The sequence below is a fragment of the Morus notabilis genome, unplaced genomic scaffold (assembly GCF_000414095.1).
Source record: "Morus notabilis unplaced genomic scaffold, ASM41409v2 Scaffold25, whole genome shotgun sequence".
In the NCBI taxonomy this organism is placed as follows: Eukaryota; Viridiplantae; Streptophyta; class Magnoliopsida; order Rosales; family Moraceae; genus Morus; species Morus notabilis.
In genome coordinates, this window is record NW_010357699.1 from 143,474 (window position 1) to 168,372 (window position 24,899).

General features: G+C 39.0%; 5 protein-coding genes across 6 annotated transcripts in view; 1 reads left to right on the top strand and 4 right to left on the bottom strand.

Moving 5' to 3' along the window:
- The window catches only part of LOC21403180 (probable esterase PIR7A), a 5,739-nt gene extending 3,599 nt beyond the window's left edge, over positions 1–2,140 (bottom strand). Inside the window, exon 1 of the mRNA XM_010090689.2 lies at positions 1,884–2,140. Within this exon, the coding sequence (XP_010088991.2) occupies positions 1,884–2,140 (257 nt within the window). The remainder of the gene's footprint in view (positions 1–1,883) is intronic.
- Positions 2,141–4,908: 2,768 nt separating this feature from the next.
- On the bottom strand, positions 4,909–7,487 carry LOC21403181 (methylesterase 10). The gene is made up of 3 exons (XM_010090690.2): positions 7,108–7,487; positions 6,143–6,274; positions 4,909–5,296 (listed from the first exon to the last, which is right to left on the bottom strand). Exons 1-3 carry the CDS (start codon positions 7,471–7,473, stop codon positions 5,015–5,017), a joined length of 780 nt encoding a protein of 259 aa, XP_010088992.1. The 5' UTR covers positions 7,474–7,487; the 3' UTR covers positions 4,909–5,014.
- Positions 7,488–7,873: 386 nt separating this feature from the next.
- LOC21403182 lies at positions 7,874–11,488 on the bottom strand. The gene is made up of 9 exons (XM_024175024.1): positions 11,336–11,488; positions 11,027–11,113; positions 10,335–10,916; positions 9,316–9,798; positions 9,127–9,188; positions 8,945–9,050; positions 8,722–8,801; positions 8,047–8,379; positions 7,874–7,955 (listed from the first exon to the last, which is right to left on the bottom strand). Exons 1-9 carry the CDS (start codon positions 11,486–11,488, stop codon positions 7,904–7,906), a joined length of 1,938 nt encoding a protein of 645 aa, XP_024030792.1. The 3' UTR covers positions 7,874–7,903.
- Positions 11,489–11,843: 355 nt separating this feature from the next.
- LOC21403183 (pentatricopeptide repeat-containing protein At3g50420) lies at positions 11,844–14,250 on the top strand. The gene has a single exon (XM_010090692.2). The coding sequence runs from the start codon at positions 11,942–11,944 to the stop codon at positions 14,105–14,107; it is 2,166 nt and encodes a 721-aa protein (XP_010088994.1). The 5' UTR covers positions 11,844–11,941; the 3' UTR covers positions 14,108–14,250.
- Positions 14,251–14,555: 305 nt separating this feature from the next.
- On the bottom strand, positions 14,556–24,496 carry LOC21403185 (nuclear pore complex protein NUP58). 2 transcript variants are annotated; one of them, XM_010090694.2, is made up of 7 exons: positions 23,834–24,496; positions 23,331–23,445; positions 22,466–22,936; positions 21,785–22,316; positions 15,494–15,534; positions 15,164–15,243; positions 14,556–15,065 (listed from the first exon to the last, which is right to left on the bottom strand). In XM_010090694.2, the coding sequence occupies exons 1-6, from the start codon at positions 24,268–24,270 to the stop codon at positions 15,205–15,207; spliced, it is 1,635 nt and encodes a 544-aa protein (XP_010088996.2). In that variant the 5' UTR covers positions 24,271–24,496; the 3' UTR covers positions 14,556–15,065; positions 15,164–15,204. The 2 variants fall into 2 exon arrangements, with proteins under 2 accessions (XP_010088996.2, XP_024030669.1); XM_024174901.1 differs by having other exon boundaries at positions 14,556–15,090.
- Positions 24,497–24,899: the final 403 nt, after the last annotated feature.

Below are 24,899 nucleotides of genomic sequence, written 5' to 3' on the forward strand. Positions count from 1 at the left end.
ATAATATTATTAAATATATTAAATAATAATATATTAAATAATAATATTAAATAAACATATATAATACAAAAACGGTTTCAGAAAAGAGAGAAGAAAATGAAAAAAAAAAAAAAAGTGAAACCTGTTTTTCAAAAAACAAAAAACGAAAATGAGAAAATGAAAACACCTTTTTTTCGTTTTCTGATTTCCACAAAAAGACAAAAACGTTTTTGGTTTTGTTTTTTAAAAAAAATTGCACCAAACACGTTTTTAACACCCGTTTTCATTTTTTTGCTTTGAAAACCGTGAAAAACGAAAATGAAAACGCAAATAAACAGGCCCGTCTTTTTTTCGTTTTCAGTTTTTCACAAAAAGACAAAAACGTTTTTGTTTTTGTTTTTTGAAAAGTTTTGCGCCAAACGCGTTTTTAGATTGTGTTTTCATTTTTTAGCTTCGAAAAACGTGAAAAATGAAAACGAAAACAAAAACAAACAGGGCCGTCGATTCCAGAAGTAGCCAATACAACTCGAAAACGACACAAATTTCACGGGTTAGGGTTGAGAAAAAGAGGTTCGAGTTAGAATTGGATCGACCTGAAATTGACACGAAAAACACAAGTTAATTTTGGGTTGGACCCGCCTAACCCGAACACGACACGAAACTCGTAAAAAACTAATATATATATATATATATATCATTACATAATTTAGATTTTATTGTGAATTTGTGATATCATGATAATTATACTTAAAATTTTATACTATTATTTACTTAATTTTGTTGGATGTTATTGTATTTTAGTGCATACTTAAGCAAAGACTTTAATGGTCAAGATAATACGGCAATTTCAGACCAAGAGACATTTTGTGTTGGTTCACGGAGGTAGTCATGGAGCTTGGTGCTGGTACAAGGTTGTAACTCTATTAAAATCGAGCGGTGACAATATTGTCACACATCATGTCGTAACCCATATTACTGCCATAACCGTGACTACCTCCGTGAGCCAACACAAAATGTCTCTTGGTCTGAATTGCCGTATTATCTTGACCATTAAAGTCTTTGCTTAATTATGGACTAGATTGCGAAGTCTCAAACTTGGCATTTGATGAGAATACAAGAAAATTTACAAGCAGATAAAAAGGTATAATTCTCATCTTGGACTCCTTTTCCATATTGGTTAGTTCTGCATATACTATATATAATATATTGTGTTTTCATTATAAGGTGCAAAAGTTGTTGGAGAGAATCAATCATGAATTGCAATGTGACAAGAATGTTAGAAGAATCAAAACAAACAAAGAAGAGGTATGTATAGACTCGGGAAACTGCATAAATAGGAAGCTGTTTGGAATTATTTGTAGCCAAGAGCATGCAGTTACGAGTAGTCAAAGAAGTGCTTCCACGTTGAAATTATATAAGAGGAATTTTTTCAAGATAAAAATTCTTTCCCAATTCTTGTGTAAGACAAGAAATTTTGTCTTCCCTAATTTCATTACGGCATTGTATGAACCCACCTAGAGCTGTGACCTGTTGTGGCCTCAGGATTTCTGTAGAGTTGCCTACTTGAACCAACACATGCATGCTCCGTCAAAACCTCCTTGGACGAAGGTACATAAAGTGTCTTCTTTGTTGCTTATCTCAATATTATACGAGTTTTAGTTATTTTATCACAAACTTATATGGCCATTTTACAACATATAATATTTTGGGTTAATCTCACAAATCACCCTGAGGTTTATCCTCAATCCCGCACTTTGATCCCTGATTTTAAAATGTTCCAAAGTTGGTCTTAAAAAAAAAATGATAATTTAGCCAATCTGTCTGTTTTTCTTATAATAACATATATGGAACTTATACTTAATTATTTATAATAGTTCTCAGCAATCTTGTCAAGGTATGAGAACAGTTTTAGAGGTCTAGTGAACATAACCATGTGATCCGTCCCATTTATGATCTTCACTTCATTAGGTGGATTCCGCTCGATCATCCACCTTAGACCCTCATTGATCGCATAATCTTGATCGCGTATGATGAATACTCTACGAACCGATCTATACTTACCCTTGGTGAGTTTGGTTTCGTTCAACACCAATTCTTCGTCATTAAAAAGAGGAAAAGATCTATGAAGTGATAGAGCAAGAACCAAAAACCTGTTTTCCATTATAACACATGTTAGTTTTTCAATTTAACACAATAACAAGCACAGTTATTTCAATTATTGAATGTGGACACAGTTGTAATTTTTCTTATAAAGTGGGACAAAATTGAAATTAAAAATTAAAAAATTAAAAAATAAAAAGATAGAGAGAGGGATAATCCCCGCTCAATGGAGTGTATGTCTCAACATCGACACTCCTCTCCTCTTTTTAGTGGACATTAACTATAGAAATCACTCTGATGCTTAAAAGGTCAGGCAAACAATTATGAGAAAAAAGAAACAACGTATTAAGAAGAGAGTATAAGATAGAGAAAACTGGATACTCAATGTCAGAGTCCTCTAGTGGCATGTCCAAGTGATCGATAAATATTCTCTTTGACCCTGATCACCATAGGTTTTATATATAAATCTCGATTATCAATCAGTTTATTATTCAGATTACATTAGAAAAATAGAAAGAATAGGAAAGGCAAAAAAAAAAAAAAAAAAAAAAAAAAGCTATTTCGATAGTGCAGGACTACAGGCGATAACGCTTCAACTTCAAATAAAACGATTTCAATTTTCAAATATGATCAACATTGCCCTTTGGATTATTGGATGTCGCCTTTTATAATATCAAACGACGTGCAATTCATACTCGGTGTTTGTCGCTGAAAACAACATGTAAATTACTCCTCTTCTAAAAACGACATTTCGTGCTTTTATGCCGTTTTTCTTGGAGCCGGGAAAATTTTTCGTTTTCAATCGTAGATGTCCTACTTTTTATCCTAAAACAATCGAGTCCAGATCTTTGTTCCCATTTTCTATCTCGGTTGATATCTCTCGGACGTATTATTTATCATATCATCTAAATTTAAGAATTTAACCACATAAATAAAAATAAAATACTAAAAATACTTAAACAATTCGGTGTCAAAATTTAATTATAGAACTACCAAAATAAGAAAATGAGACAACAAATCTTGATTCAAACAAACCATGCTATTTTTCAAAGAGGATTCTACTGTCTACATGTCTTTTGTTCGCATCAGGAGTTTCTTGTAGTCAAACAACATGTCAGATAGTTATATCCTTGGTCTTGAAAAATATTGGTTGTATTTGGAGTTGTTTTTATTTTTTACGTTTTTCAAGAAAGAAAAATAAAAACGGGAGAGAAACGGCATTTGGCATAATTAAAGACAAAAAAACGGAATGAAAACGATTTTTTGGTTTAATGTAAAATGGTAGAGAAATGAAAAATGACTTTTAATCGTTTTTCATTTTTTGTTTCTGTTTTCTCCTCTCTCGAATAGAGAGAGAGAGAGAGAGACATTAATAGATTTTTTATACTGAAAATAATCTCTTGATAAAAATAACAAACGCATTTTCAAAAATAATTTATGTCTGAGATTGAAAATGTTTTCATTTCCATTTTCATACAAAAAATAAAATCATTTTAGAACGAGTTCTAAATGCACCCATTATAGCCTCGTTCTTTTCACAGTTTAAATTACCATTTAGCCATTTTATTACAACATTCTCTCTCAAGAAAATTTAAATTTTATTCAAATTTTCCACTTGAAGCCACGAAAAGAATAGGGCCAAATCATATTGCCCTCGTTTGGTTTACAGGTTCAAAACATGGTGGTTTGAATCATTTTGGTTTAAAACATGAATTGGTACTTGGATGTGCTTTTTATTTTTTGGTTTGAACCTTGAATTATGTTTAAAATATTGTTTGGCCTTTGGGTGTGTATTAAAAACTTGGGAAATAAAAAATAAATTTAAAAAAAATTCCCAACAAAAAATAATTTTTTTTAAATAACTTTATCCCCCAGGGCCATACGTTAACAATTTATGTCGTTCGTTTAGTATCTAACTAGTTATTATCGTGTGCGTTGCGTGTGCGATTCATTTAAAATAACGGTTGTCAAATTATTTTTTTAAGAAAAAAAAAAGAAAAAGAAGAAGAAGAAAATAACGACGTAAAAGAAATAAAAATGCGAGAAAAAGATCTGAAGCAAAAAGACAAAAAAAAAAGATTTTAAATTATTTTGTTGTGTTTAAATCAATTGCATTTGATTTTGTTTAATTTGTTTTTACTTAATTTGGTGTGCTTTTATTTTATTTTAGTATATTGTTATAAATTTTATTTTTTATTGAATCATTTATAGCATTTTTATTTAAACAGTATCAAAAATTTAGTACGAAATTGTGTTAGAATAGCAAAATTAGACTACAAATAAGCCCAAAATTATTAAGTAATAATAATTAGTGAATAAAACTGGTTTTTTTACCGTCAGATGAAAAATATGGAAGGATCAGATAGTCCATTTTCCCTCTTTCCCTTTCTCTCGCTTTTCTCAAGTGGGTTCCACCACTCTCTCTCTTTCTCTCTATCACTCCCTCTCTTTCTCTCTCCTCTCTTTTCCCAGGCGGGCCCACCACTCCCCACTCCCTCTCTTTCCCACGCAGAGCTCTCTCTCTCGGTGAAAAAGCAGCGCCAAGAAAAGACGAAAAGTCGAAAGCGCTCATACAAAAAACAATGAAGAAATAAGAAACTAAAGGCAAAACGGTAAAAACAAAAGTCATGAACACAAATGGAATTTTTTCAAAGCTGAAGGAGAAAAAAGACCGGACACTGTTTAAAGAACAGTAAATCCAGTGCCTCGTATAGTATATAGTATAATTTGATCAAAGAAACACAATAACATAACTCAATAGCATAATGCATATTTGAAGAGTTATCACAAACCAAACAAATCTGATTTTTTTTTCCCTTTTAAGGCCGAAGTTATTTGAAGTACTGCCGTGCATGACACAGTTTATCACTTAATTATTACCTTAATACCAAGGTAGTTGTATTATTTATCACCTAATTATGATTTTTTGTTCTTTCTAATAGTATTTCTCAGCAATCTCCTGGAGGCAGGAGCGGAGCTCGAGTGGCTTAGAGAACATCACCATGTGATCAGAACCGTTTATCACCTTTACCTCATTGACGGGGTTGTTCTCGATCATCCACTCTTGCAAATTAGGCTTCACCACATTGTCTTCCTTGGTCACAATGTAGACTCTGCGAACCGATCCATATTTCTCTTTGGTCAGTTCTTCTTCCGACGATAATGCAGTGGTTGACAGACTGACCGGTCGCACCAATGACCGCGCGAGAACCAAATCCTGGCTCAATTCCAATGTTAGACGTGAAGAGGTTAAAAAAGGATACAAACAAAAAACAAAATTAAGAGCATGTTTACAAAACCGTAATAGTAATATAATGTAATGAGAAAGTTGACGAGTTTGGAAAACAAAAGAATAAGAACGAAGACGATTGATTTTCTTTCAAATGTTTGGTCATCTATTTGAAATTGGAATCACAAATTTTCTTTTTGTGTTTACTAAACTAAAAAATAGGAATCTTATTAATTTGATTACGAAGTTCCTGTTCATAATTGAACAATCGTTGGCTTGATAAGGGTATACAAGTAGACAATACAATTAACCGGTAAACAATACTAGGGGCGTTAGGATTTGATATTCATTCCCTACATCATGTAGGCCCAGCTAAATTACTATTCTTGATTTTGTAACTAAACACAAGTAATTGGGAAAGGGAGGCACTCCTTCCTTTCTCTTTTTATTTACACAAGATAAACATGCCCCGAGTTAGCTAAATGTTGGGTTCGAGTCACTCCCACCAGGGTGTTTGAGCGTGCACACATGTATGCGCTATACACACGTGTAGAGCCCGTCAAGTGTCCCAGATTTTGTGGAGCAAAAAGGCCCCGTTCATTTCAACGATTCGAGTTTAGAATTCGAATTTTACTACAGTAAAAATCTCTCAGAAAGTCACATATAACTTTTTTGTTACAGTAAAAAGCTCTCACATAAAGTCACATCTCAACTCGAATTAAAAACTCGATCAGCGAACTAAACGGGCCCTAAACTCTCCACCCAAACATTTTTTTTTTTGGAAGACAAGAAAGGAAAAGAGAATCAGTGAGAGAGGTTAATATAAGGTCTTACCTCTAGAGGGGAAAGCTGGTACAATTTGGATTCCAAGAATTTGGGGCCAAAGATTGCGGCTGTGGGAGGGTGGCCAGGCCCCTGATCAGACGTAAATTGTGTGTCCATGAAAGAGTCTATGCTTCGACCGTACTGCATATTCACCAAAGAAAATTTTCACTTGTCACTTTCACCATGGTATTTTATCGATGAATACAATGGCATTTGGTTGTTACGTTTCTAAATATTATAATTTCTATTCAAGATCTTAGGACTAGTCCTAAATAAGTATTTTTTTTAGCACCCAAAAGAAAAAAGAAAAAAGAAAAGCCCCTTTTAATTCTTAAAAGATGAACTTGGGCAATTGCCCCATATTTTATAGTCGTTTTCTACACAATTTTCGTTGCTAAAAATTTAATAATAAAAAAAAAACAACAACAACAACAACAGTATCTTTTGGTGTACTAAATGCTTTTTTACTGCATTTCTTTTTTCGCTCTAGGAAAAACCTGGATGAGGAAAGAGAAACGTGATTGAGCGAGCATAGGAAATTTCAACAATCAGACAACGACAATTTATGGAAGGTTTTGTATAACTGAGAGATGAGTAACGAGGGTACAATTATATGGGATGACGAGAGAGAGAGAGTGACCAATACGTATTATTAATTATAAATTTGTCTTGCTCGCATAAAAAAATGTCTCAGCGCTAGAAACAAAAATCGACAAAGACATTGATGATTTTCAAATTGCCATGCGGTGGAATCTTTTTCGTACGTATGAAGACATAATTTTATTATCATTGATTATTTAGATTGTTAAATTTGGTGCTATATGATAATAAAATGCCCTTCAAGGAAAACTCAGTTCAAGTTTTCAACTACGAAGTTTATAATTGATGTAAAATGCAAAGCAACTTCTTTAAGGAAACAAACTCGACATGGAAGTTCACATGTATATTATGACAAAGACAGAGAGCACGTGTACCTCTCCATTTATGGTAGAGAAGCTCAAGTCAGGACCAGGCATAAATGCTGCGACGAAGACCCCAACAGAAATCTTCTGAGGAAACATTTCCATGGCCAGAGAGGTGCATACTCCACCCGCGCTGTGACCCACTAGAATGACCTTCTCCTCTGGTGGGAGGGACGCCATGAAATCCGAGAGTGGCTCAGCGTAGTCAGAAACTGAACTGACTTCATGAACCTTCTTCGGGTGTACACCGGAAGCAGCCATGTCCAGAGCTGTGACCTTATGTCCCGTTGACTTCAGTTGAGCGGCCACCTTATACCAACACCAAGCTCCATGACACGATCCATGGACGAGCACAAAATGACTTCCTCTCTTCTCCATCTCTTGCCTGGCTTCTGCTGTTATGCATTAGGTCCAACCTTTGATAATGTTGAAATTACTCAAAATACATATTTCCATCTATTTTTAATAGTTTATGATCATGCCAATGGAGCCTGCTGACGAATGTGAAAACTACTATTAAAAAAATATGCATATTGTATTGGAAATAATTGGGGACTTCTTAAACCATGGGAATAATTGAGGACTTCTTAAACCATGTTGGAAATTTTACACTGTAATAAAGAGCCCTTATTGTAACATGGGCTCGGTGATTCACATCTTTCTCAGCTTTACTCTGGCCAGAAACATGAAATCTCCAAAAAAGATCGCTCCTCACTTCTGGCAGGATCTTCTTTTTTAACTGTTGCACCCCTGCTAAGTTGCTAACATTTAGTGCTGCCTGTACTTTAAATTAGTCTCGTTTAATCTTTCAGAGGTGATTTTGTTCTGCTTTAACCCAGAGCTCCTGAAATCTCCTTAGTCTACAAGAAGAGATAAAATAGGTCAGTTAGAAATGCAATATCTCACAAGATGGTTTGTCTTCTTGATAGCTTTTTAGATAATAAAACTTACCTTTTCAAAAGCACATTTGGATTGTATGGAAACAGATTCTTTTGGTGAAGACTTTCAACAGAAACTTTAAGTGCTAGCAAACACTCTTTGGCTTCTATGTATGGCTTTCTTCTAGGTCGATATTGCTCGCCGCCCTTTTTATACCCTTTCTTACATTCCTCCCCAATTGATGCAAGAATTTCGTCCTTTTTCACCGGCACAGAATGTTCCTCTGCTTGAGAGGTTGAGTCACATAACTTTTTCCTTTTCTTGTGAGATGATTGATTTACCCACTGTCCACCCATTGAGAATTCTACAAATAAGCACCATGAATCACAAACTGCACGCAAGCACCTAAAAACAGGCATTAAAGGACATCAAATAGCATTCCAAAATAATATGGACACAATTATGAAAATGTACTGTGAGAAATAGATTACTAGAGGGTCATCCTCAAAATTTTAGTAGTGTGAGAAAGAGATATCTACCACACTAATCATGAAAATGGATACAAGATTAAAATTCAAAGTAAATAACAAAGAAAAAAACCGCAGTGCCATCCTCAGAAGTTCAAGTATTTCTGTTTTCTTTTTGCTATTTTTCTATTCAAGTAAAAAGTCCATAAACAGCATCAAAATCCTGCACCAAATATAATGACAAAAGCGAATATAAAATAAAGCACCTATTTTTACACACCTCAAAAGATATTCTGCACAACTTGTTCCCGTATCCTTTGAAATAAGATAATCCAGAAGCACTTGATGATCATAGTGTAACTGAAACATATCAGGAAAAAACACCCTTAATGTGTAACAGTTTTAAGTATTCAAAAAGCCATTTACTGAGAAATTAACAAATGAAGAGGATCCAGAGATAGGTACGGGGACTTCCAAATGTCCCCCTAATATGGTATACTTGCCTCTGCAAGAAAGAGATGGAATAGGTGCACAGGATTAAAAAGGTTTGAAACATGAAAGAGCATATCTTGTTCTGCATCCTGTAAAGCCGCCTTTTCCTTCTGAAACCTATACAACACAAAAAGAGTTCGTTGAGAAAGCCAATTACATCGACAAGGAACAAACTGGAATATTTTCTGCTTACTGTTCCTCTGCGGGAAAGGGTACACAGAGCAGTTGTAAAAGCACTTTAAATAATAAATCATCCTGCAGTTCAGAAAAAAGAACACGGGGGCTTTAAGAAAATATTAATAGTAAATAACACTAAAAAAAAAACAAATGACTAAGAGTAAAAGTGTCTACTTAGCCAATTCAGCATTGCAAGGAAACAAACCTCATGCATGTATAGTTTGAGGAAGGACAAGGTAAAATCCACCCTCTTTTGCAAGTACATTTCGGAGTTCAGAAAAATTTTAGTTGGAAGATGCGATTGAAGCCAGTTAGAAAGCTCTATCAAGCCTTTCTGTCTTCCACAATACTTCAACTCCACATTTGTGTTGCAGCGCAAGCATAAAATTTTAGTTCCACAAGTACATTTCTCATCTGTGCTGCCTCTCAAGTTGATCAGACTAAAGGAACACCTTAGTAAAAGGAAAATAGCTCGTCTTTTTACATGGAGGGAGGATAGATTATTCACTTCTTCGTCAGAAATACTCGATAGGAATGGAGAGCCTTCAAGACTGTCATTTTGAACCAACTCAAGTGAAGTAATGGGTTGTCGCAAAAGCTGACTAAAGTAATTATGTATAAGTTGCAACCATGAAACAAGAACTGAGCAATCCAAAGAAGTTTGGAAACTAAGCCTGATCATCAGCACCTGCAATATGTAGCTGTAGCTCAATTCATGATCTCATGTAATGCAAATACAATTTATATATGTTTCTCAAAAAAAAATGTCCACAAGTGCCAAGAACTACTTAATCGTAAAAATCAGCTTTTGAGCTACTAAAACAGTTTTTTTCCCCAGGCAACTCCCCACCACAAATTATATGCTTCGAGAAGTTAAAGAGCAACTCCAGATCACCTAATTGCATCCTAACCACTGAGTTGGGCTAGAAGTTTCACAACAACGGGGCAAATAGATGGAAATGGCTGTATCATTCTATCAATTGTAAAGTTGTCCAATTGAAAAAGCATAAAACTTAGAAAATATATCTACTCGACTGAAACATTACGAGATACTAATACATATTCAAACTTGTAATGGTTAAGACGTTCAAACTTTACCGTCAAACTCATAGTCTATTGCTCAGGTTACTAAAAGAGGAACAATGCTAGTCAATCAAATGCATCTTATAATATCAGTTGAATCTTCCTCTAAATTTACTAGCCAAAAAGTTAAGATTACCATACCAATATCTTGTATCTCAAGTATTGAAAGATGCACTTGTTAACAGTATCTCCCCACTTGCCAGAACACCAACTCAAAAGTTTCGGTACAAGGACAATTGCTAAAGAGACAACTGAATGCTTATCTTTAGAACCACCTGAAGCTTCCACAGCACCGCTTTGCTCCACCAAGGAACACAGAAACTGAATAAAACACCCCAAAAATAAGAATCGTCGAACTAAATTGTCTGCAGTAGAGGTTTTTTGAGCTTCACCATCCGGAGCAACAAAAAGTTCTGTAAATGAATCCCAAGGCACGTTTAAAAGGCACGAAGTGACCGCATCAAAGTAGATGATAATAAACTGGACATCATCCTCCCGTGCCAGATCTTTCAATATGTGGCGTAAAACTCGAACTATGCCAGCCACTGCAGACCAGTTAGCATTTTTCAGCTTATCTTTCAATGCAAGTGCGAAACTTGAAGAACTGCTATTAGAATCATCAGCTTCATGCAATGAAGGCGTTAAAGAACCCGAAAGCAAAGTGTTGATGGCCAATTCCAGACTAGCACACAAGAAATGAATAAACGCATCCCACTTGCTTCCCTACAAACATTATTTGCAGCCAAAGATGAAAATAATTATGTTCTTGGGGGGGAAAAAAGATAAATAAATGGAGGCTAAACTTTTCAACAGAATAAAATTGTTTAACATACATATGCAGCCACAAACTCTGAAACGACAACGAGAACATTGCCCACCAGATGCTGAACATATTTACTATTGATAGTCAATAAGTACACCTGAAAGAGCAACACAAGCAAAACAAAGGTCAGGGAAAAAAAAAAAAAAAAAGCGCAGAGAAAATGCAAAATAATGTTTACAAGTAAATCTGAGATCAGTTTGATGGAATTAATTAGGCCTATTCTATACGTTTTTAGCAAGGCTATACGACATGTCGTAGAAGAGAGACCGCCATTGTTGCTCATATGCAAGTATGGATAATCAGCAAAACAGAGCTTTACCAGTTCAGTCACGATTTTGGAGAGCCATTGATTTTCCTCAGAATGTGATTCGCATCCATCTGAGAATTCGCTCTCGCAGTCCAATTTCGCCACTGAACCCTGTTTCCCCACAAGAACCAAGCTTTTAAGTTCATTTGTGAATTTTTCCGCCATTAGAGCAAATATTATATATATTTATATATATACATATAAATATATCTGTGTGTATGTATGCATAGAGAGAGAGACTGACGTTATCGGAATCAACTTCTTCATTCAAGAGCTGAACTTGTCGGAAAACCTACTAAGTGCAGAGAAATTGTCAATTTTAGCTGCAAAGGAATTGCATACAGTTACGAAAAGAAAGAGAAGTGCGAAATTGAACCTTAGACAGAGCCAACAGAATTTCTCTCTCCTTCTCTTTGCTGACCGAAGCCACATCTAATTCCTACAAAAGCAACGAAAAACAAAAATTTTCCCGAGAAAATCCAGTTATTTATCAACATTCTTTAAAGAAAACAAAAAAACCTCGGATTGATCAAGACACTCACTCTGTACGGACGAAGAGAGTCATCGATCAGGTGGCAAAGCCGAGAAGAATCACAATCACGAGCTCCAGACATTTCTATGGTTCCTGAGAACGGCGTTAAACGGTGCGTTTTTATGCCAACGTCGCACGAAGCCGCTTCCTTAGCTCTTCTAGTTCAAAAATGCACCTCCGTGACGTCACTGAGACTGGCGCGTCAGCTCCACGCTCTCCTCCTGACCTCCTCCATAGCCGTCGCCGCCGTAGTCCCTCACTCGCCGCCGTATACTCACAACAACGTCCTCTCCATGTATGCGAGGTGCGGGTCCCTCGGCGATGCGCGAAAGGTGTTCGACAAAATGCCTCAGAGAAATCTCGTCTCTTTCAACGCCCTCATATCCGCCTATTCCCGCGCCCGAGACAACGCCGTTTCGGCTTTGAAACTGGGTAACCAAATGACCGCTGAGTGTCATAAGCCTAACGGCACCACTTTCACAAGCTTACTACAGGCTTCCTCTAGGCTTGAAGATTGGTTTTTGGGCTGTTTGCTTCACGACCAAGTAATGAAATTTGGGTTCTCAAATGACCAACGTGTTCAGACATCTCTACTTGGAATGTACTCCAATTGTGGGGATTTAAAGGCAGCGAGAAAAGTTTTCGCGTTGTTAGTTGACAAAGATGTTGTTGCTTGGAACTCCATTATACTTGGGAACTTGAGGAATGATGAGGTGAAGAATGGGATTCAGCTTTTCTATGACATGTTGAGAACCGGGGTTAGTCCTTCTCAATTCACGTATTCGATGGTTCTGAATGCGTGTGGCACATTGGGAGATTATCGAATCGGACAACTTGTTCATGCCCGGGTTGTTATTTCCAACTCCCAAGCTGATTTAACTTTGCAGAATGCCCTACTTGACATGTATTGCAACTGCAGTAATGCTCAGATGGCGTTTACTCTTTTCAGGAGAATGGGAAGCACTGATTTGGTTTCATGGAACTCGATGATCTCCGGGGTTGCGGAGAACGGAGATGGGGAGAAGGCTATGTGTTTGTTTGTCGAGTTAAAGGGTATGTCTTTTGTTGAACCGGATGAGCATACTTTTGCAGCTGTTATTTCTGCAACTTCAGGGTTCTTAGCATCTGAGATTGGGAAACCTCTTCATGCTCAAGTTATCAAAGCAGGCTTGGAGAAGAGTGTATTTGTTGGAGCTACACTTGTTTCTATGTATTTCAAAAATGGTGAACCTGAAGTTGCCGGAAAAGTATTTTACTCAATCTCCAATAAGGATGTCGTTCTATGGACCGAGATGATCACGAGTTATTCTAGATTGGCGGACGGAAACAACGCAATTAAATTCTATTGTCGAATGTGTCGGGAAGGCCATAAGGTTGATTCCTTTGCTCTCAGTGGAGCTTTAAGTGCGTGTGCCGACCTTGCAATTTTAAGACAGGGAGAGATGATTCATTCTCAGGCTGTGAAAATAGGATATGAGGCTGAAATGTCTGTCTTGGGAAGTCTGGTAGATATGTATGCCAAAAATGGTGTCATTGAAAATGCTTGCACAATCTTTTCTCGAGCTTTGAACCCTGACTTGAAATGCTGGAACTCCATGCTCAGCGGATACAGTCACCACGGAATGGTTGCGGAGGCATTACAGATTTTCGATGAGATTTTAAAACATGGCTTGAAGCCAGACCAAGTAACATTTTTGTCTCTCCTCTCAGCCTGCCACCACCGTGGATTGGTCGAACAGGGAAAGCTCGTGTGGAACTATATGCTGGAAAATGGCATCACGCCTGGGCCTAAGCACTATTGTTGCATGGTGAGTTTGTTAAGTCGAAATGGGTTATTAGATGAAGCAGAGGAAATGATTCTCAAATCACCTTTTGGTGAGGATAATACTGAGTTATGGAGAACTTTGCTAAGTTCGTGTGTCGTTAGAAAAAATATGAGGATCGGAATCAAAGCCGCAGAGCAGGTTTTGAGATTGGATCCAGAGGATTGTGCAACACATGTTTTGCTTTCAAATCTCTATGCAGCTTCCGGAGAGTGGAATGGTGTTTCAAAGATGAGGAGAAAGTTTAGAGGATTGATGTCGGAAAAGGATCCAGGGTTAAGCTGGTTGGAGGCTAAGAATAATATTCAGGTATTCTTTTCTGGTATTCAATCACACCCAGAGCTTGCGGAAGCTCAAATGCAATTGCATAGGTTACAAGGAAACATGATAAGAGCACAAAGAGATGAAATTGATACAGCATTTGCTTGAACTAGCATGTAGAGACTTCACTTATCTTCAATACGATTATTTAGCGATTATGGTTTTTTTTTCTCGCTATTGAAGTTAGCGATTATGGTTTTTTTTTCTCGCTATTGAAGTGGGGGTGAAAGATTGTTAACTCTCAACTTAAATGGCCCATTTAGTTCGTTGATTCGAATTTTTAATTCGAGTTGACTTTTTACTGTAATAAAAATGTTAGATTTAACTGTTTTTAAAAACTTTTTACTGTAACAAAACTCGAATCGGTGAAATGAACAGAGCCTAACACATTAGAGACAGTAAATTTACCGTTATTCTATGCCTGCTACCATGAATTCTTATTCACATACCAACAAGTGGGTGAACCAACTTTTAACATTGCATGATGATTAACTCCTCCATGAACAATTCCTGTATTGCATGATGATTATTTGGCTTAATGGAAGTCAGTATCAACTCTCAATGAATGTCAATATCAGCTGATACATAGAAGTAGCTAATTAGTATGTCGAAAAGAATTTGAACCCAAAAAAGAAAACAGCCAAAAAGGGCCGTTAAAAGATGCATCACAATTATAGTCCTACCAAAGGACATTATCTGATGGTTTTGCCAATGGAGGTCAAACCAGCTGAAATACTAGTGATCATTTTGAGGTGAAGAGCATGATTGCCTAAGCCAATTAGCAAGCAAAAAATTCGACAATGGAGAAAATTCTACATCGAATCTACAACTATAGGCAATTATTTGACACGTTACATCTGCCACGATTGGACTGCATCTTTTGCCCTGTGGGAAATCACATCTGAAGAAACGCGAAAATAGATTGCACCATGGAATGTTGCACTAACTTGAACCTTTGGGCATCTTGTGGAAGTTTGAGGAACAAATAGACTGAGGCAACTTCGACTTCATGAGCCAGAATGAGCCAGCAGCATCTCAAATGCAAACTTGATTTTCTTTAACTCAACTAAGAAAAATTCAAGATCCAATAACTACACAACAAAAGAAGCCAACTTAAAGCAATAAAGAGAGCAAAAGAACTTTTTTCTTGAGTTGTATACATACACAAAGTGGCCTGTGGATTTCACATCCTGGAGTTGTTATGACTAGCGTCGTCCAGTTCGAGATTTAGGCTTCGACGATTTCTGTGTGGACATAGGACAGGAACCATATTAATATCCATAGCATGACATACATACAGAAAAAAGAGCTGGTTACACTGATAGACATGAAGTACGACTAGTTTGGTATTATTGACCCTTGTTTTTTATTCTTCTAACCACGGTGAAGCTTTAGTTTAAGCATTCTATATTGCAAAAAAACATAGTTAACTATAGGGAATAAAAATTTTCTAACTCATCAAAAGATCAGAGAGCTGAGAGAAAATTAACTCACCAAAGCAGGTCCGAAGCTAGTCGCAGTTGATAATGCAGCACCTTCAAAACAAATAACGCACTTAGGTAATCAAGATATTAAAGAGCAAAAATATTTAAGAAAAGACAAATTTGTATCATTGTATGTCAAGATAATAAAATTATATCATGAAACCAGTAGCCAAAAATTTATGTTGACTACTTTCGTGTGAATACTATGCTAAAAATGCACACAGTGAATAACAGCGAGGGTTTAACAAGTGCCCAATAAAGAAATTCCAATTATGACCAATTATAAAATTCCACGAAACCTTTTATGCATATTTAGAATAATACTGATAGGACCAAGCCTTTGGTCAGACAGGTTTTCGTTAGGAGGGGGAAACATGTGTAAATAGATTTGCTTGTAACATATTAGAGGAAGTTAGAAGGGAAGGGTTAAGGGGCAGAGAGTTAGTTACAACAGAATAGGGGGAAATGAGGAGAGGGATAAATAGAGGAAGCAGAGGGGGTACGGGGGGTTATCCAAAGAGAGAGTTAGAAAGGAGCTTGGCAATTAAGCCAGCTAGGAGGTTGCAGTCCCTCGAAGAACTGCGGTTGTGTACATTTGTCCATAATTCAATAAGAGTTCTTGATTCTTGACTCATTTTCGTTCTTTTCTTTTCTTGTATGTGTAAGAAACTCTAGAACCTATCATTTTGGTATCAAAGCAACGTTTCTGGGCGATTATGGCGGCCAGGAAGACGGAGAGATTCGATACCGTCGAAAGGGAGATTAAGGAGATAAGAGAAGCGATGAAGAAGGAGGTAGGCAAGGTTAAGGCAGAGTTGATCCAAAGCCTGATCGATCTTCGTCGATTCTGGGAGGAACACGTGAAGAATTCGTCGGCGGCGGCTCCGGCGCCAGAGAAGGCGAAGGTGATCACGACGATGACAGACGGCGGACCAGCACCGATTAACCCCGGTGTAATGGATGAGCTTCGAGCAGAAGTCGCACTGGGTTCGCAAGAGGAGAATCGCGCGGTGGATCGTAGGGTGACGGAGGAGATTCTCAGGTGTGACGGAGGACAGGAAGTGCCGGTGAGGAATCAGAGGGGGGGAACCTTTGGGTACCGAGGCGATTGGTGGGGCACGACTAGGGAGGAGGGATTCCGAAGGAATGGCGGTGGAGCTGGCAGTGGGGTTGGCGCTCGCGGGTATGGCTAGAGAGGCGTGGCAAGGAGGAACGAGAGAGGAATGTCGGCGGGAATTTGCTAGGGCTGGTTTTCCGCACGGGGAAGGGAGTAGCAAAGAAGTCAAGAGGAACATGGGAGGACGGGAAGAAGTCCTCGTGGACGAAGAATGGATGGCTAATCGTCGGCAGCACATAGAATGCCCGGTTTTCAGTGGGGATGATCCAGACGGATGGGCGTTCAGTATGGAATAGTTTTTTGCAATCAATCGCTGTTCAGAAAGAGAGAAATTGATCACGGCAGGAATAGCTTTGGATAATGAAGCTTTGTCCTGGTTCCAATGGCAAAATGGGAGAAGGCCTTTCTTCAATTGGATGGAGTTCAAGATGGCTCTCTTGCAGCGTTTCCGTTCGTCTCAGGAAGGAAGTTTATGCGAAAAGTTTTTGGCAATTAAGCAAGATGGTACGGTGGCTGATTACCGCCGGAGGTTCAAAATTACGGCAACTCCGCTCAGGGATGTTCCAGAGGAGATATTGGAAGGGATTTTCATTAATGGACTCAGGGCTGAAGTTCGGGCAGAACTAAGGCTATTGAAGCCCTCTAGGTTAGGAGAGATTATGGAAACAGCGCAGTGGATAGAGGAGAAGAATGAATTATTGTGAAAGGAGGTGTCTGGGCTGAAATGGTCACGGGCACAACAGCCAGGAATTGCTCGTGGAGAGTTCTCCACCTTGTCCTCAAAAGCCAATGGTGGGGCACAACGCCTACTTCGTTTTCCGACAGTAATAGAGAAGGCAGTACCTCAAAAGAAGGATTTCCCTTTTCGCAAACTTTCGGATTCCGATTTGCAGGAGAAAAGAGAGAAAGGTTTGTGTTTCCGTTGTGATGAGAAGTTCACCCTGGGACATCGATGCAAGAAGAAAGAATTACGGATCATGTTGGTTAGTGATGAGGATGAGGCTGAATGGGAAGAGCTAGACCAAGCACATCCATGGGAGTCTATGGAGGAAGTACAACAGGAGGTTATTGAACTTTCCTTGAATTCGGTAGTGGGCTTATCTACTCCAAAGACCATGAAGCTTCGTGGTACCATTGCCCAACAGGAGGTAATTGTGTTGATTGATTCCGACGCGTCACATAATTTCATTTCCTTAAAAACTATGAAAAAGTTAGCAATTCAAGTTGTTCCAACTACTAGTTTTGGTGTACAAGTGGGGACGGGGGAATTGGTTCGAGGAAAGGGGCTTTGTAGGGTAGTAGTTTTGACTCTACCGAGTTTGACAATTGTTGAGAATTTTCTGCCACTGGAATTGGGGGGAGTCGATGTGATTTTGGGCATGCAGTGGTTGGAAACCTTGGGAGGGATGCATGTCAATTGGAAGACTCAAGTTATGAAATTCAAAGTAGGGGAAGGCGTGATTTTAAAAGGGGATACGAGCCTTTCTAAGGCTATGGTTTCTCTCAAGGCAATGTTCTGCACTATTAAACAAGGGGGTCAAGGAGTCTATTTGGAGTTAAGCACCTTACGAGTTGATTCCAACACGGAAAGTCTACTTCAAGAACCGGTGCAACACTTGTTGCAGCAGCATTCCAAGGTCTTACATATGCCGGTTGGTCTACCTTCTCGTCGTTCACACGACCACCGCATCATACTTCAGGGAGGAGCAGGCCCAATTAGTGTCCGTCCTTATAAATATCCCCATTTCCAAAAGAACAAGATAGAGAAGTTGGTAAAGGAGATGCTTGCAGCCGGAATAATCCAACCAAGTACCAAGCCCTTTCTCTAGTCCCGTGCTCTTAGTTAAGAAAAAAGATGGAAGTTTGTGCTTTTGTGTTGACTATCGAGCGCTCAACAAAGCTACGGTGCCTGACAAATTTCCCATACCGGTAATTGAGGAGCTTTTGGATGAATTGGGTGGGGCAACCGTTTTTACTAAATTGGATTTAAAGGCCGGATATCACCAAATTAGGATGGATGACGAGGATGTTCCGAAGACGGCACTTCGTACCCCATGAAGGCCACTACGAATTCTTAGTGATGCCGTTTGGCCTTACCAATGCCCCTGCCACCTTTCAATCATTGATGAATGAGGTATTAAAACCCTTCTTGAGGAAATTTGTGTTGATATTTTTCGATGACATTTTGATCTATAGCACCTCTTTTGATGAACATTTGACACACTTGGATTTGGTGTTAGCAACACTAGAGGAGCAACAGTTGTATGTCAACCAAAAAAAGTGTATGTTTGCTCAAAGTCAATTGGAATATCTTGGTCATATCATTTCTGGTGAGGGGGTGTCAACAGACCCTACCAAGATTTCTGCTATGTTGGATTGGCCAACTCCTCGTTCTATTAAGGAGTTGCGAGGATTCTTGGGTCTCACAGGGTATTATAGAAGGTTTGTGGCTGGTTATGGACATATAGCCTGGCCTTTAACCCAACAGTTGAAGAAGGACAGTTTCAATTGGAATCAGTTAGTCGAGGAAGCTTTCCGAAGCTTGAAAACGGCCATGACAACGACGTCTGTACTAGCTTTACCAGATTTCTCCCTGCCGTTTGTGTTGGAATCGGATGCCTCTAGGTTCGGAATTGGAGCAGTCTTAATGCAGCAACAGCGACCAATTGCCTATTTCAGTCAGGTCTTGTCGGCTAGGGCTCGCGCAAAGTCCATTTATGAGCGGGAATTGATGGCGGTGGTCCTCGCTATTTAGAAATGGCGTCACTATCTTCTTGGTCGACACTTTAATGTGCGGACCGACCAGAAAAGCCTAAAGTTTTTACTGGACCAGCAATTGGTGAGTGGGGAGCATCAACATTTGTTGTGCAAGCTATTGGGGTATGATTTTGAAATACAAAAAAAGCCGGGTGTAGAGAATCGGGTGGCTAATGCTTTATCCCGGAAACCCTCAGATTTGGAGCTCATGCGCCTAAGTTCCACGGCAGCTTTTGATTGGGACACCATCCGCCAACAAGTCCTTCTGGATCCGAAATTGGCTGAAATCAAGGCTCAGTTGTTGGCTGATTCAACAGCAGTGAAAGGATACACCTTGGTGAATGATTTATTGCTCTATAAGAATTGTGTGGTGATTCCCAAAAGATCTTCCATCATTCCAGTTTTGTTGAGAGAGTTCCATGGCAGTAAGGTGGGAGGCCATTCAGGGGTTTTAAAAACTTATAAACGGCTGGCTTCAGAGTTCTTTTGGTTGGGAATGAAACAGGATGTCATGTCGTTCGTGGCTGCGTGCCCTTATTTGTCAGCAACATAAGGTTTCGACTCTTTCTCCCGCTAGTGCTCCAACCACTCCCTCTTCCGACTCAAGTTTGGGATGACATTACGATGGACTTCGTGGAGGGATTGCCCAAAGCCGGGGGCCATGACACAATATTATTGGTGGTTGATCGTTTGAGTGAGAATGCACATTTTCTCAGTTTGCGCCACCCATTCTCAACCAAATATGTGGCTGCCTTATTTGTGAAGGAGATTGTACGCCTCCCTGGTTTTCCTCGCACTATCATTTCGAATCGTGACAAAGCCTTCCTTAGCCACTTTTGGACTGAACTATTCAAGTTACAGGGCACCTTCTTACATCGTAGTACCACTTATCATCCTCAAACGGATGGCCCGTCCGAGGTGGTGAATCGATGTCTGGAGGCTTACCTTCATTGTTTTGTGTCGACTCAACCCGCTCAGTGGTTTTCCCATATCCCTTGGGCAGAATATTGGTTCAATACAAGCTACCATGTCGCGGCGGGAATGACTCCTTTCCGAGCCCTTTACGGTTGTGACCCTCCTAAGCTGTTTCGCTTTGAGAGTGGATCAGCTGCCAATTCGTTGTTGGAGCAGCAACTTCAGTCCCGGGACACTCTTTTGGATGAGCTGAAGATGCATTTGCTGCAGGCTCAGCATCGTATGAAATTGCATGCCGATCTCAAACGTAGGGACGTCAATTTTCAAGTGGGCGACTTGGTTTTCCTGAAGCTACGGCCGTATCGTCATCGTTCATTGGCCAAGTTTGTCAACGATAGATTATCTCCTAGGTTTTATGGCCCATATAAGATCTTGGCTCCCGTGGGGCCAGTGGCGTATCGTTTACAATTGCTGGTTTCTGCCAGGATTCACCCGGTTTTTCATGTGTCACAACTCAAGCAAGCTATTGGAGTGTCCGATACTTCCCAAGAGCTTCCTTATCTCATTTCTGAGGATTTCGAGTTACGTGTCGAACCAGCGCAACTTGTGGATACTCGTTTTTCTCCTAACACCGGCTAGTTGGAAGTGTTGATTAAGTGGAAGGATCTGCCTGATTTTGAGGCCTCTTGGGAGTTGTTTGATGTCATCCAACAACAGTTTTCGGATTTTCACCTTGAGGACAAGGTGACTCTTTTGGGGAGCGGAGTAATTGATAGGACCAAGCCTTTGGTCAGACAGGTTTTCGTTAGGAGGGGGAAACGGGTGTAAATAGATTTGCTTCTAACAGATTAGAGGAAGTTAGAAGGGAAGGGTTAAGGGGCAGAGAGTTAGTTACAACAAAATAGGGGGAAATGAAGAGAGGGATAAATGGAGGAAGCAGAGGGGGTACGGGGGGTTATCCAAAGAGAGAGTTAGAAAGGAGCTTGGCAATTAAGCCAGCTAGGAGGTTGCAGTCCCTCGAAGAACTGCGGTTGTGTACATTTGTCCATAATACAATAAGAGTTCTTGATTCTTGACTCATTTTCGTTCTTTTCTTTTCTTGTCTGTGTAAGAAACCCTAGAACCTATCAAATACAGACACCTATTTGAGACAACTCAAAAGGAAAATGCCCGATACCTCATGAGAGTGTGTGTCTGCAGGATTTTATTGTAGAATTGAAAGATTTATCAAGTACAAGAACATGCAAATCACTATTTAAGAACTTGATAAGACAACATCTATCGAGTAATGCAAAAACAAAAATGGCATTTCTGAGAGAACAAATTTGTCCTGGACACTGCTTTGGCAGGTTATGATATCAACAAGGCTAACATAAACAAAACTCCCACAATATACACAATGCCCTCGGCCACTCAACTATTTCTCCAAATTTTGATATGAAAAATAAAGAACAAAATCTCTGTTAACTAAATATATATTCTAATCTAGAGGTAAAAAGGATAAGAGAGTACCAGAAGCAAATGGTGATGAAAATAGTGAACCTCCAGCAGAAGTGGTAGTAGCAAAAGCAGGAGTAGTACTACCGAGAAGGGAAGGGGTGGAAGACGCAAAAAAAGATGATGATGAAGTACTAAAAAGAGATGTCACAGGTTTAGCAGAAGATGTTCCAAACAGAGAAGATGTTGGAGCGGAAGCAGTTGGTGTTGTAAACAGAGAAGATAACATGGAGGTCGATGGAGCAGCAGGTGTACTAAAAAGTGAGAACCCACTCCCAGATGATGCTGCAGTAGTCGCTGCAGATGTCTGTGGTGCAGTTGATGTCCCTTGACTAGCTGAACTAGCAAGCAATCCTGCAACTTGAGTTGATGGTTGTGAATTCGCAGGCAAATGCAAAGTTGGATGTACCCTCTTAGCAGCAGCTTCTTGTCTTGCTGTTTCCCTTCGATCGGCCTCAAGAAATGGATCATTCACATCCCCTCGACGCCGCTGGTCAGCAAGATAAGCTGCTTTCATGGATTCAATATATTGATGAATGCTCTCAACCTAAGGAATGCATCATAGTTTATCAGTATTCAGTAATTCATCACAAGTATCAAAATCTTAACTTTGCACGGATGAGAGAGGTTGTGTATTTGCTACTAAAAATGATACAATTTAAAATAAAAACTTTTCTGTATGATGTTTTCCTTTACCTTAGCAGCCACATGAACAAAAAAGTCATGCACATTTGACATGACTTTTGGAAGAGACTGCAACAAAGATGCACCATTGCAAGAGTTCTTTTCAGAATCTAAGAGGAGCAACTGCTCTAACTCTTCGATCCACTGGCGACACTGGCAGAGGTACTTCTCAAATCTAGCAACTGTTTGCTGTAGAAAAGGAGAAGGTTTCCGGGGAATCCCGTTGTAGAAATCAAAGACTGGCACTATAGAGGTGGCAGTTGATTGACCACTTGAACCGGGTGGTACTGTTGCTCCAGGAAGCTGTGAAGGCGCAGTGGCAATAGAACCACCTCCTATATTTGGATGAACAAACCTTGGACGTAGCATCATAAAAGAACGAACAGCAACCTCAGTGTTCCGCAGCATATCTTTCACAGAGGCCATTAGCTCATGCAACAAAGATTTCTGTCTTTCCATAGCAGTACTGATTCCGCCAAGTTCCTGTAGTAATAGCATTAGAGTTTTGTTCTGCAGCCTACATTAACTATATTGAGAATATAAAAGTGGTAACTGCTAACTACTAGGCTACTACCACTTAATGTAAGTAACTGTAAACACACTGCTTCTCATAGGAAAGCGCTCCCGTGTAATAACAGATCTAATTATTTGAAGCTGAAGATTATGAAAATTTAAGACGCGAGAAGCAGGACCCTTATGATCAATTACTAGGTGCAATTTATATCTCCACTACCTCATAAACTAACAAAGTACGCACACAATCAGCTCTTTTTAAATGGTACATAATAACTTTAAACGACATTCACAAGCTCTAAGCAACTAAAAGCAGTACAGACTACATAAAGTGAAAAGAAATGTGACCCTACGACGATCTAACCTGGACAATATGGCTTGCATCCTGCTCAAATCCATCATTGGAAACCGAAGAATTGTAAAGCCGACTACACTGATCAAGCCTCTGGCTCTCATCTCTATACTCCAGAATCCGCTCCCTATGCACATACAACATATTACAACGAACGACAGAAACGACACAAGTTAAAGCTCAAGTATAAATTATAGCCCCCAACAAAGTACAAACAACAACAATCGAAGGCCAACTAAAAAAAAAAATAGAACCCACTATTATTTTGCAATCAGAGTTTCATATATAATCACAAAATTGACTAAGTTATTCAACTAGGTGCTAATATGTTCCCGAGAGAATGTCCAAAGAAGCTTCCAAGTCCTAAATTACAAAAGCACAAATAAGCAATTTTGCCCTAAAGTCCTACATTTGATTTCTTGGCAGCCAATTGGGACAAATAGCTAAAAACCCATTATGGAGAAGTTCAATTTTTTTTTTTTAACAAGATTCAAACTTTGGAAAGAGAAGCGTACTCGATCTGAAGAAGGATTTTGTGGGAATCGGGATGGAGATCGGCCCACTTGGTGCCGTAAGTCGCGGGAGTCTTGTCGTTTGTGAACAGAAACAACTGTTGCTGCTGCTGCTGAGGTTGTTGTTGTTGTTGATGATGCTGTTGTTGTTGTTGTTGCTGTTGTTGTTGTTGTTGTTGTTGTTGTTGTTGTTGTTGTTGTTGTTGTTGTTGTTGTTGCTGCTGTTGTTGTTGCTGTTGTTGTTGTTGTTGTAGTAGTATTAGTTGTTGCTGCTGCTGCTGAGGTTGTTGTGTTGGTGTTTGAAAAGGTTGTGGCGTTTGTTGTTGTTGTTGTTGAGACAAAAAGGGGCTGCTTTGTTGAAACGGCTGAGGCTGAAACAACGACGTCGGAGGCGTTTGTTGTTGTTGTTGTTGTGGGGTGGAGAAGAGCGGAAACGCCATTGTTGTGTTCTGGTTTTCTTGAAATGTGGGAGAGTTTTCTTCTTCTTCTTTTTTTTTTTTTTTTTGAGGGATTTTTGTTGTGGATTACGAATTGAGGTTTTGGATAAAATTCCTCTTTTTTTGAAAACCCCTAGGGGAGGGAAAAAAAGGAGGGAGCGAAACTGCGAGAGAAACGCTCGCCCTTCTTCTGCGAGGGTTTGGTGAAGAAGAACAAGTTCAAGAACAAGAAAATAAGAACAAGAAAATAAGCAAGTTGCTGACAAACTTTGTAGGGTTTTAATGTGGCCCAATAAGAAGAACAAGAAAATAAGGTAAGAGCCCGTTTTGGCCCAATAAGAAAACCTGATTGGTCTGGCCCACGCTTTGTAGGGCTTTAATGTGGCCCAAGCCCCAAATAAAAATGGGTGATTTACACATGTAGCAAAATTTGAATAGAAGAATAGAAGTAAGCTATTAGAAATAAGCAAGTGAACAAATCATCTTCCTCGGCATTGTTGGTGTCTCCAATAGCCGTATAATTCAGCTATTCTCGAAAGAGAAATGTTACCAAAATGTATTTTTGTTTTCGTCTATGGTTACTTTATTGACTGAGAGCTATCCGTTTAGTTTGATGATTTGAATTTTTAATT

Bases quoted from the DNA above. Each gene is read 5' to 3' on its own strand.
- LOC21403181 (XM_010090690.2), bottom strand. From the start codon at position 7,473: ATGGAGAAGAGAGGAAGTCATTTTGTGCTCGTCCATGGATCGTGTCAT. The intron at 6,275-7,107 runs GTACACGTGCTC...GTGAATATGCAG, and splicing joins TCTCTACCATAAATGGAGAG to TACGGTCGAAGCATAGACTC. The intron at 5,297-6,142 runs GTAAGACCTTAT...GAATTGAGCCAG, and splicing joins ACCAGCTTTCCCCTCTAGAG to GATTTGGTTCTCGCGCGGTC.
- LOC21403183 (XM_010090692.2), top strand. From the start codon at position 11,942: ATGGTTCCTGAGAACGGCGTTAAACGGTGCGTTTTTATGCCAACGTCG.
- LOC21403185 (XM_010090694.2), bottom strand. From the start codon at position 24,270: ATGGCGTTTCCGCTCTTCTCCACCCCACAACAACAACAACAACAAACG. The intron at 22,937-23,330 runs GTTAGATCGTCG...CTATTACTACAG, and splicing joins ATGCAAGCCATATTGTCCAG to GAACTTGGCGGAATCAGTAC. The intron at 22,317-22,465 runs GTAAAGGAAAAC...TGCATTCCTTAG, and splicing joins TTGTTCATGTGGCTGCTAAG to GTTGAGAGCATTCATCAATA.
- LOC21403182 (XM_024175024.1), bottom strand. From the start codon at position 11,488: ATGGCGGAAAAATTCACAAATGAACTTAAAAGCTTGGTTCTTGTGGGG. The intron at 9,051-9,126 runs GTAAGCAGAAAA...TGTGTTGTATAG, and splicing joins CCCTTTCCCGCAGAGGAACA to GTTTCAGAAGGAAAAGGCGG. The intron at 8,380-8,721 runs GTGTGTAAAAAT...GCCTGTTTTTAG, and splicing joins TGTGCAGAATATCTTTTGAG to GTGCTTGCGTGCAGTTTGTG.